This window comes from Stegodyphus dumicola, chromosome 7, assembly GCF_044657685.1.
Source record: "Stegodyphus dumicola isolate Sdum_Otavi_A_Nest chromosome 7, ASM4465768v1".
NCBI lineage: Eukaryota > Metazoa > Arthropoda > Arachnida > Araneae > Eresidae > Stegodyphus > Stegodyphus dumicola.
Genome location: NC_140774.1, coordinates 82,151,158 through 82,163,259, shown reverse-complemented (window position 1 = coordinate 82,163,259; position 12,102 = coordinate 82,151,158). Strand labels below are relative to the sequence as shown.

General features: G+C 29.4%; 1 protein-coding gene across 1 annotated transcript in view; it reads left to right on the top strand.

Annotated features, from left to right (window-relative positions):
* LOC118205964 (peptidyl-glycine alpha-amidating monooxygenase B-like) overlaps nucleotides 1-12,102 on the top strand; it is a 159,557-nt gene that overhangs the window by 65,958 nt on the left and 81,497 nt on the right. Inside the window, exons 8-11 of the mRNA XM_085820527.1 lie at nucleotides 3,801-3,868; nucleotides 7,854-8,020; nucleotides 9,008-9,058; nucleotides 9,438-9,490. Coding sequence (XP_085676653.1) covers nucleotides 3,801-3,868; nucleotides 7,854-8,020; nucleotides 9,008-9,058; nucleotides 9,438-9,490 — 339 coding nt within the window. The remainder of the gene's footprint in view (nucleotides 1-3,800; nucleotides 3,869-7,853; nucleotides 8,021-9,007; nucleotides 9,059-9,437; nucleotides 9,491-12,102) is intronic.

Below are 12,102 nucleotides of genomic sequence, written 5' to 3'. Positions count from 1 at the left end.
GGATATTATCATCCATACATACATACATCCTTACACCCTTCTATTCCGTGGAATAGTCAGTCCGTCTACGTAACGTTGCCAGATTGCCGGCGCTGCATTTAGCCCGAACATTAATCTCTTACACTTATATAATCCTTTCCGTGTGTTTATTGTTAGCAATTTTTGAGTCTTAGTGTGTATTTTATTTGTAAATAAGCATGTTTAAAATCAATTTTTGAAAAATGCTTTACCCCGCTCAAACATGAAAATATTTCCTCTATGATCGGCAAAGGGTGTTAATGTGTAACAATATTTGCATTTACTGTCACCAAGTAGTCAGCACACGGTCGTATAGAGCCGTCCGGCTTAACTATTGGTGCTACTGGAGTTGCCCATTCCGACGTTTCAACCTTTTCGATTATACCCTCTTTTTCCAAGCGATCAATTTCTTCAACTATCTGGCCCTTTAACGCAAATAGTACTTGCCTAGCTCTACAAAATTTTGGTGAAACATTTGGTTTCAGTTCAAGATGAACCTCATAATTTTTTTATTTCTCCTAATTTTCCGTCAAAAATCTCTTTATTGTTCCAATAATTTATTTAAACTACTCTTTTGAGAGACAGAAATTGACTTTATTGAGGACCAATCTAAATTCATTTCTAAAAGCCATTCTCTACCAAATATTGTGTCAAGGTTTTCTTTAACAATTTAAAGATTTAAGTTTTTATTTTGACCTTTATATTCTACCTTAACTGTAGTAAATCGTAAAGGTATCAGTTTTTCTCCATTATATGTTTTAAATACCAGACTTGTATTTTTAATTTTTTTTTTCGAAATTTGCCGGAAATTTTTTTAACTCATTATTGATACTGCACTCCCTGTATCCAGTTCCATAGCTACCAGTTTTCCTTCTATGATCACTTGGACCATTATGGGTGGTTTCCTATTTTTCACCTCACTGGAATGTGTGCTATTTATAGGAACTGTGTTTTCATTTCCTACATCTAATTGTTTTTGTTCCGCTTTCATTCTTTCAGCGTTGTAGCATGCCCTTTCAATGTGCCTGATTTTCTTACAAAATCTGCAGATACTTGTCTTAAATTTACAAGAATTTCTATCATGATCAGTCCCCGTACATCGCGAACACATTTTTTCCTTTAGCATTCTTAGCTGCGATGTTTTGTTTTTCAAACTTTTGTTTTGGAGCGACTGGCTTAGATTTACCTTTATTCCTAGCACTAAATCCTTTAATTTCCACTGGTTTCCCAATTATTTCATTTGCACCTTTTAATGCTTTTTCCATTGCCAAAGCTATTTTTAAAGTGTCATCTAAATTGATATTATCCTACTCAAAAATTCTATCCAGAATAGCCCTATCTCTAAGCCTACTAACAAATACATCCCACAGCATTGTATTTAACATATTCTGATTGTAAGCACACGGTATGGCAAGTGACCTTAACTCTGCCATATACACACTAATTGTTTCCCCCTTGTGCTGCTTTCGATTTAAAAATACATGCCTGCTAGGAATTAATTATAAGTGGCTTAGGATTTAAATGATTTCTTCATGTTGTTTTTAACACTTCATAATCTTTATCGGAACGATTATCAGGAGCCAGCAAGTTTTTTAAGAGACTATACATTTTTCTGGACAAACTAGAAATCAGTACTTTCCCATGCTTGTCCTGTGAAACATTTTGTATATCTAAATAACTTTTGAATCTCTTTAGAAATGAATCAAACTGTTCTTCGTGTTCATTATATTTTTCAAACTGAACCGAATGTTTCGAATTGTCCATTTGTGGAGTAATAACAGAAGTAAGTCTCTCCATTAGAGCTTTAGTCTGCACTATTAACTCAGTTACGAGCTGCTCCATGATCTTCCGAAAGAAAAAATGATTATAAAAGCTTTTGAGCCGTCTTCGGGGAATCCCCTAAATACTTATTGAGATTGCATTAGGCACATTTTTTTTAAATTGCACATCCTCGTCGCCAGCTGTCCTGTATCCTTTAGTGGATAATTATTTCACAAGATACACTCTTTTAAACTACATGCTACTTTTATTATACATACAAAATATATCATCACTCATATACACACTTACAAGTACTTCCTAATTACAGCTACTCGCATTCCAGTCCTTTTTCTAATTACTCCACACGCTCCAATGCTTGGCACTGTGCCAGCTTAAAGTCCGATTATGATACACACATCGATAGTTCTCAATATACTACAAGTTTTTTATTCTTATATATTGGTACTTGTGCGTCTTTTGCTTGAATTATGTTGTTCTTATCTTCTGGTTAAGGTTTTTGCGACTTTAGTTAACCTTCATTTTATAGTTGTAGAATTATCAACAATTTAAAAGTTGTTAAAGTGCAGCTAGGCCTAATTCTTTTACCATAGCAGCCATATTTGTTTACGTTTCAAACTTAGCAGAATAGTGAATTTGATGCCAGTCTAACAAGTTATTACAATCAAGAGATAAAAAAATCAAGAGACAAAGAGAAACTATGCTTTGCAACAACAAATTAGCATCTTCTTTTACTATTGCAAATTAAATCATGCTTAATTCATTCTGGAATTATCATTTAAGTTATTAAATTATCTCATATATTGACTCGGCATAGCATCTGCAACAGATTAAGTCTGTTTCTACACCTTCAGTGTCTCCTTGCAGACTGAGACCAAAAGTAAACTTTCAGTTTTGTGCACTGAAATATCTGCCTGCTAGCCAAATTACTTGTTTTTTCATAGACTTTGTAATTTTAATTGTAAAAATTGTTTTTTTTTTTAATTGTTTTAACTATATTTGGTGTTTTATGTTTTTCGATATCTTTCAAATTTTAATATAGATATTTTGCATTTTTATGTATTTTTGCCTTGTTGCAAAGCGAGAGCTGAATTAATTGAATGAGAAATATGCATCTAATGAAATTCAGGGAAATACGTTAAAGTGAAATGCAGGAAAACTGTGTGTAATTTACTATTCTGTACAAGGAAGTCGTGGTGTACTCATCAGCTTTTTATTTTTAAATATTTTAAGAATTTGGTCATCTAGATTTAATTTAGAAATGTGGCTTTGTTGAAAATTCTTTGGCTGCTCTTTGAAAAGGACTAAGGATTTTTCATTTATTTCAATTTATTATGTTTTATTAATTTTATTGAATTGTTTTTGTTTCAATATTGATTTGAATATTTCCTGATGAAAAGTTCTCTCTTCTACATGATTTAATTATTATCTCTTGATTGTATATATGTATATATATTATAAACAATTAAGAATTGTGGATTTTGTTTTTGTCATACAACAAAAAAAAATTCAGTTCCGTCTTTTAATCAGGTAAAATGGTGATACTGGGAAAAATTGTTGTTATTTGTATTCATTAACAAATGGCTGTGTTTTATGGGTTTTAATAACTTGTTTTATGGGTTTTTCCTCCAAACATTAGGCAGAACTTGATTCTATCAATGTATTTAAATATCTGGAGCTGATTTAGAATTCTCAAAAAATGAAAGTCTTTTCTGGTTATGATTATAAAATACCAAGCTTCTAGTACTTAATCTTGAAGGTTAAAATAATAGTCACTTTTTTGGAGGAGGTGATACCATATTTTATGGCATCATGTAGGATAGTATTTAAGTGCATGGAATCAAGATGATTAGAAATTTCTACTAATTCTAAAAATAAGCATATTAGTATATTGTAGAAATTTTTTGTAACTAGGTCAATATATTATGTGTACTCTGCATATTTTAAAAATATCCTCAGTATATTTTTCATGTATGAAATTTATAATTTCCTACTTTTTATAGGCAGCGATACATTACTGGCATACGTTTATTGCTGGGTGATAATGCTCGCATACCTCCACATAAACCAAGTATGTAATATTATTTTTTAAGTTTTTACTTATTGTTTTGTTTCATTCATTTTTGAAAATGAATATTTTTGAACAATGATCTCAAAAATTTTTATGTAATTTCTTGCCATTTTCATCTTGCCTTCAACTCTGCATAAAATGCGAGATTTCAAAGTTATGGGGTGTGTATGATTGCTTAGAATATGGCAGGCAAAATATCTTCTATATGAATACATAGAGATGATGCTGTGTGATGCATGAGCATATATTAAAAAAATACTCTCTCTCTTTTTTTTAATGTTCTCAAAAAAATTCCACCATGTGCATAAAACTTTCTATAATTAAATATAGCTGTTAGAAGGTATTTAGATGCTCTTAGTGGAAGAGATGTATGAAGTGACATTATTTGAAGAGTATAGTCAGTAGTGTAGCGTAAACAAGGTTAAAGAAACCTTCGATTTTTCACTTTTTTTTTTTTTTATTTTATTTATTTATTTATTTTTTATTATTATTTATTTATTAACGTTAAGAAATGCCACAATCACTTTATTGACAGATTTCACACCCTATGAACCTACTGTTGTATCTTATCAAGATAATTCTGCAGGAATAACATTTTTAGATAATTTTAAGTCCTCACAAAAGACATTACATTCAGTCTGAAAACTAACAAAAAGGCATTCTGCCAATGCTTCCAGGAATATCAGTAATGCTGGAGCAAGTGGTATGTTTTGATGGAAGTTAGGTGGTTTATTTTTACATTTCAAATAGAAATTCCTACCACCATTTTCTGCAAACTTTTAACTTTTCTACTCTTGGACATGAGTATTTCTCAAATAATCTTATCACAGCTAATTTGAAATCAAGGAATAATTGCTAGTTCTTGTACATGAGTACTTTTGTTAATTTTTGTGTATTAACAAATGAATTTCACGTTATAATCTATCGGCAGTAAAACATCCATACTTTTCTCATAATAAAAGTGTAATGTGAGGAAGTTTCATTAATCTTTCTATCTCAATGATTCTGTCATGATGAATAATGAAAATTCCTCCCATTATAATCAGATATAAGGAGGCAGTAACAAAGATCCACTTATCTTGCATAATATTGATATGGTAGTTTAGTATTAAAAACTGGTTACATTCTTTCTTGGTGGCTTTAATATAATATTTAAAATAAATTCAGAAACATCTCTAGCTACATTAATAATAATGCAGTTTTCTGAATTCTTTATTTTTCATTTTTTAATATATTTTCAACTTAAATGATATATATATACCACTAGTAAAAAGTATATATAAAAATGCAGCATGTCTTAATGTTTTATAAAAGATATAAATAGCATTATGCTCATGATTTTTTAACTTTCATGATAATTTTTAACAATTTTTTTCTCTGTATACTTTTAGTTGTTGGTACATTGCTGTATTCTTTGAAACAGGGTTTCAGACTTTCATTTTGAATACAGTGCTAAAACAGTCTTTTTATTGCAGAAGGTATTGCCTGTATTTAATTAAGTGATGTGAAGATGAGGGGATTGTACTCAGAAGATTAATGAATTTCTTTTTTTTGTATTTTGAAATCATTGGTTTCAGAGAACTCAGTTCATTCCTAATCGTATACGTTTCATGGTATACATTTTTTCATACTTTCAATCGTATACTTAAGAAAATTTTTCCTTGCATGAGTTTTGTTGACTCTCTTGAGAAAATGACAATCTTAGAATCACTTCTGTTTAGTTTAAGAAACATAAATCAAAATATATATGAAATATTAATATAAATTTACTGCAGTTTGATAATAAGAATGTAATTTTTTGTGCAAGTTCATATGTGTCAAATACTTACTTAAAATACTTGTTCTTGTCACATTCATCTCATATAAAAAGTATGTGGATGATTTAAAAAAAAAAATTAAAGCAAATACAAAAAAGATTTTTTAATGATTAGTTGGAAAATTCGTAACCCACCTAAAAATAGTGTGATCAGCAATAAAATTCTTGACGTAATTAATGAAGGAATATTGCATCATTGTATTATATGGAAATTAGTTGTATCAGTTTCTTTACATAATTTGTCGATAGGAAAAAAACTTACTTTCTCAGAATGTATTGTTATTTTATTTCTCAGAGTGTATCCGTTATTCTAAAATGTATCAGCATCTGATAATTTGCTAAATAATTACTTATATATTATTTTGGGGTTAGGTTTACTCCATGTTCATCTTTATGTAAGTTTAAATTTCTTGAAATCATGTGCAGAATGTTTTATTGAATTTTCTCATCTTCAGTTTTTGCTTTCTAAAAATAAAATAAAAATTTTCTAAAAATAAAAACATAATTGATAACATTTTATATTATATGAATAAGTTTTTATAATACATTAATTAAATTTATTTTTTCTGATTAATCTTAATAATTATCAGGAAACAGATAATTGATAACATTTTATATTATATGAATAAGTTTTTATAATACATTAATTAAATTTTTTTTTCTGATTAATCTTAATAATTATCAGGAAACAGATAATTGATAACATTTTATATTATATGAATAAGTTTTTATAATACATTAATTATTTTTTTTTCTGATTAATCTTGATAATTTTTGCATTATAAATTTTATAGAATTTAATGTTAAGTTTAATGAAAATATTATAAAATTACTTTAGAAGATATATAAGTACTAAATTATTAATATAGGGTAAAACAAAAATATTTAGTAATCTAATAAGTATTATGTAATAATTGTATTTTAATGCAAAAAATAATAAAATTATCATCTAATTAAATTTTGTTCGCATTTTAATATAATAATTTGCATTTCATCATCAACATTGGCATGACAGCTTCTTATGGGCCCTGGACTTCTTCAGAAGCCTTTCGCATTCCACCCTTCTTCTAGAAACTGACCTCCAGTTCTTAATTTTTAGAAAGGCAAAATCCTCATCCAGGCAGTCCGTCCATCTTTAGGACTTCCTCTTGATCTTTCACAAACAGGAGTTGCATTAAAGACCATAAGGACCTGCATTTAATCTCAGAAGGCGACCTGTCCATCTCATTCTACTTAATTTAATGGATTTAATAATATCCTCATCTTTATAAATTTTGTAGAGTTCGAAGTTATTCGAAATTGAGTGTAGAGTTTGAAGTTACACCATGTATTATTCTCGAAAACAGCACCAAAACGGATTCTTAGAATCTTCCTTTCAAAGATTCCTAAAGAAGATCCTAAACCAAAGAAGGTAGTTTCAGAAGGTCCTAAACCAAAGAAGCAATGATTTGAAGCAGTAATCCTTTTTCTGATTTCAGGATTAGTATCATTTTGGTAGTTAATTTCGGAGCCCACACAGGTTAAATTTTTCACAAATTCAAATTTAAATGGGATAGTCTCAAATATTTTATGTGGATTTTCCTTTTTGCCACGGTTGCATATATTTAGTTTTTTTCCAGATTTACTCTGATCTTCATTTTTCTGGCTGAATTCTGTAATCAAAAAAGTCTCTCAACGATTTGCACTAAATGCTATAATTTAAAGAATTTCATATTTGTATTGATATTTGTGGATAATATGGAATATAAAAAATGAATTTTATGTAGATATATTCTACAAAGCATATTTCAGGTAGTAATAATTTGAGAAAAAGAGGTATTAAGGGTTGAGTCAAGTATACTGTATACACACCCTCGTGCATGGAAGTTAATGTTGAGATCATTGCAGAAGACTGATGTAAAGGATTAATTTCAAGATGAAAATAAAATTTATGAAGAATCTGGTGTGATATTTCATAATGGTAACTACTGCAAGTATAGTATTATGTTTTATAGGCACAGAATACTTCATCATGAAATATCTTCACTCTAGGCAGCTAGCTAGTTATAATCGTTGTGTAGTTTCAATGGCTTTAATTCAGCCAATAAATTAGTACATTTAATTAAAATTTTCTCAAATTTAATTTATGTGCATAAATGTATGGGTAAACTTAAATCTGTAACTTTTCAGAATATCACATTGATGTAAACTGCAAATTTGATGAGAACTATGTTATTCACCCTTTTGCATATCGAGTGCACACACATAAACTTGGAGTGGTCGTATCCGGTTATTACTATAACACTGTAAATAACAGTTGGATATTTCTTGCCAAAGGAAATCCTCAATGGCCGCAGGTATGTTTTTTTAAAAATAATAATAGTTTTTTCCTCTGATTTTTCTAGATGTTTTATATTAGTTCACTCAGAAATAATTTTTTATAATGTATTTTTTTAATTATTTTAAGTAACAATGATTATTTTTGCAGTGATAAAAAATTTCAGTTTTATTCTGTGTGTTTATGAACTTACTTGGAATATATAATATTGAGCCCTAAACAAACTAGGTTCGAATTTGATTTTTCTGTCATCTTTTAATAAAATTATAGTTAAGTTTATTAAGTGCATTTATCTCAAGGAATCCTCTCGGTCATCTATAGATTGAACAAAAGGAAAGCAGATATCACAAAATCTAATAGTTAGACTATGTTAGTGCTTATACTGAAAAAATGTAAATTTTTTTTAATTTAATCGAGTGAAAAAATGCATGCTGAGGCAAAAACATAAGCCTCTTTTTTTTTTTTTTTTTTTTTTTTTTTTTTTTTTTTTAATGATAGAACATAGAAAGTTTGTCTGATCTAGAACCTATAAAAGATAAAGGAAAGAATTCATTTGGTAACTAGTTGATTATTGTTGCTTAAGGCAATTGGCCTAATAGAATAAAATTGATTGGATTAACGCTTTCATTTTCTCATAGTTTATAATGAAATCTTTTATAGAAATCAGTAGCTTTTATCATAGCAAGTATTTAAAACGTCTGTGTAAGATAAAAATAAAGATTCTGAGTTTTTAAACTCAAAAGAGGAAGGAAATATAATAGTTATTTGTGATTTTCAGTCCCCCCCTGTGAATTTTAGTATGTTTAAACCTTTTCCCTTTTTATTCACGTCATAAATAGTAGAATAGTTTCATATGAATATAGTCATCTAATTATAATCTAACTGAAACTAGTAAATTGTTTAGCAATTGTGTGTATATTTTACCAGTTTACTAATATTAATAAATTTTTATTTTTATGAAGTGTATATCAGAAGTTTATATTACATTTGGCAAAATCTTTTTTAGGCTTTTTATCCAATGCAGAGGAAACATACAATCACCAATAATGACATTTTAGTAAGTTATAGTTTCATTAATTAATAAAAAATAGATTTAAAATAAATACCATTTAATATTAGCATAACCATTTCCCATGGGCTATAGGGACCAATTTTGTATGTATTAGGGCCTTTTATTCATCCATTTTAAAGGCAAGGAGCAAACAAACAAATCAGTAGTGTCTTACACTTCCTACTACATATTAAGGAATAAATTTTAAATCACCATATTGTATTGAAATTTCTTGGAGACACATTTAAAGTAGTGAATGTGCTTGACATATGTGTCCCTGCCCCTAGGAAAAGGATAATTGTGCTTGTATTAATTTTTTTCAGAGAAAAGTTTTATTGTTTCGTAATTAAATGGTGAAAAAAAAAACTTTTTTCTTCCTTTGTAGGCGGCACGGTGTACTTATAATTCCAGTGAGATGAATGTTCCTGTGAAAATAGGGTAAATTTTTGTTTTAATTTTTTTTATCTGATTTATTTGAAAATATCAAAATTGGCTTTCATGTTAACAAGTTCCTGTAAACATCCTAGTTCCAATTCAGAATAATAAACTCATGTTGCTTTTACATAATAGTTAATATTTTACTTTAAAGAAAAGGTGCACTGAGTCTCAGATATTAACATATTATCAACCAGATAAATTTTGAAGCAAATAAAATCCTTTTCGCATTCTGTTAAGATTTTTTATTTCCACACCACAAAAGACTGATATGCGTCCATATAGTGTTCTATCTTTGTAAGAAATTACATATCTGTCTATTTCTGTCTATCTCTGTGTTGTAAAACTCTGATCTGTCTATCTGATCTGTCTGAATGTATATCTGTCTATCTCTGTGTTGAAAAACTCTGATCTTTTTTAATGGGTTTCTGTGTAGAATATTTAGTTTGTTATGATTAAAGTAATAATTCTATTGCAGTGGTAACTTCCGTGATTAGTTTTAATCTTGAAAATTTATGGAACTCAATTCTGAGCATTTTGAAGTTGAACTGAATAAATGCAAATGTCTTAAAATATGTGAGGGACTTTTTGGGGACTCTTCTTTTTTTCAAGCCACAGTTTATATTTGGTTTGGTGAATTCGGAATGGGGTGAATTTTGTGAGATGAAGAATCAGTTGATCAGCCCCCTTTTTTTTTTTTTTTTTTTTTTCATTGAGCAGAACATTACTGTGGAGCAAATATAACATATGCTTATGTTGAAGCCTTTCCAAGTATTACAGGGTTCGTACGGTCCTTAAGAGTCTTTAAAAGTCCTTAATGTTGGCCAAAATCAGTAGAAGGTCCTTAATTTTAATCATCTGAAATTTCTGTCTTTTTTTACGACTGCCAATTTGAGTGTGAATAGCATTTTGGAGGAGTATAATAATTACATGCATTTTAAACTGTGAAATTTTATTAGATTTTGATGGGCTTTTTTAACAAATATTATTAAAAAATAAAATTTAATAGTGGCCATGTAGATCTATAATGACTAAAATTATTAACCTACCTAATTTAATTATTGATAACTAATTGTTTACACTTAAAAATTTTCTCTATATATTAAAGCGAGTTATTGCCTTTCATTAATACTCACTGTGGTCAGGCCCACCAGCAGCCGAGTGATAAAGACACCGAACACTGGTATTTCAGTCCGAGGTTCGAATCTCACGAATGGGCTGGCTGCATGGGCGTTTTCATGGTTTTCCCCATGTGTAACGTGTATACAAGCAAGTTGCCCTTAGAAAGTCCTCCATGAAGGCATCCCTTCCTTTAGGCAGATAGCCCTCGTGTGCTTTGCCATAAGTAATCCAATCCACTGTGGTTGTAAGATAAAATACAAAAATGTAAAAATTCAAATAAAACATATTCTTTGCATCTAGTGAGACTTAAAATAATACAAAACTACTTATCACCTCATGTGCTTTAATGGCTTATTGGAACCTTAAAGTATATTAACTGGGTTACAACCCTTGGAATGCTACACGAAGCTACGACACTAACTGCATCAAAAAGTGCCTGACTGACTTTCAACACTTGCCAACCATGCGTACATCAGGTCTTTCAGGTTTGGTCAAATCAGCAGGTCTCTTTCTAGATTAGCAGCATCGGTGACAACATTCAGTCTTTTGTTATGAATTATGCTGATTCTGATCGATCTTCTTATTTTAACTTATGCCGTTTGACAAAATCTACCTGCTATTTACGAAACCAAGTAGACTGACCAAGTATGTGACAAAATGAGGCATAAAAAAAATTTAACGGGAAGCTAACTGTTAGTAAAACGTAAGTGTCACTTATCTTCTTTAAAATATGTCCAACTATTATAAGTGTAAAATATTTAATGCTATTTGATAAATTGCATAAAGTTTATTTTATTCTCAAACTCATTAATAATTATGTTAATTCATGTTTAGTAATAATGCATACTACTTAGGGATCTATTTTATTTTTAGGATGGTATTACAAAAGTGAAATTCAGGCATAGATATTTTTAATTGAATTTATTCAGTTCCCATTTGCTCATAGGTCCTTAATTTTTTTCATTAATGGTCCTTAAAAGTACTTAATTTCTGTGTGCAGAAATGTGTACGAACCCTGTATTAGATAAACAGCCATTATAAATATTTTTCATTTACAACTTAATGTCAGAAAGCTTTGCAAGAATAGAATCCTTCATCATCCAATGGTCTGTCAAGAAGGTTGAAGGCTACTGGTGTAAAAAATACTTCTGAGATTTGGTAAAAGATGCTCAAAAGCTTTCTTCCTAAAATTACATTTCAAATTCATTCACGAATTATATTGTTCATCACACTATTATTTAGTGATGAAACTTAGTTCTGTGAATAGGATCTAGAAACCAAATGCCATTCTGCTGTATGTTTTTTTCCTGGTGAAGTTCTCTGCGTACCAAGGTTAAGAGAGAACAAAGTAGATGGAAGATATTGATGATTTTAAAATATTTTATGCTGTACATAGTCTAACTAGAAAGGGAGAAAGATTCCAAAAGTAGTGGCTCATTAAGTATATGCTTAATACTTCAAACATGCACAGTAGGCATTTTTTCAATAATAAC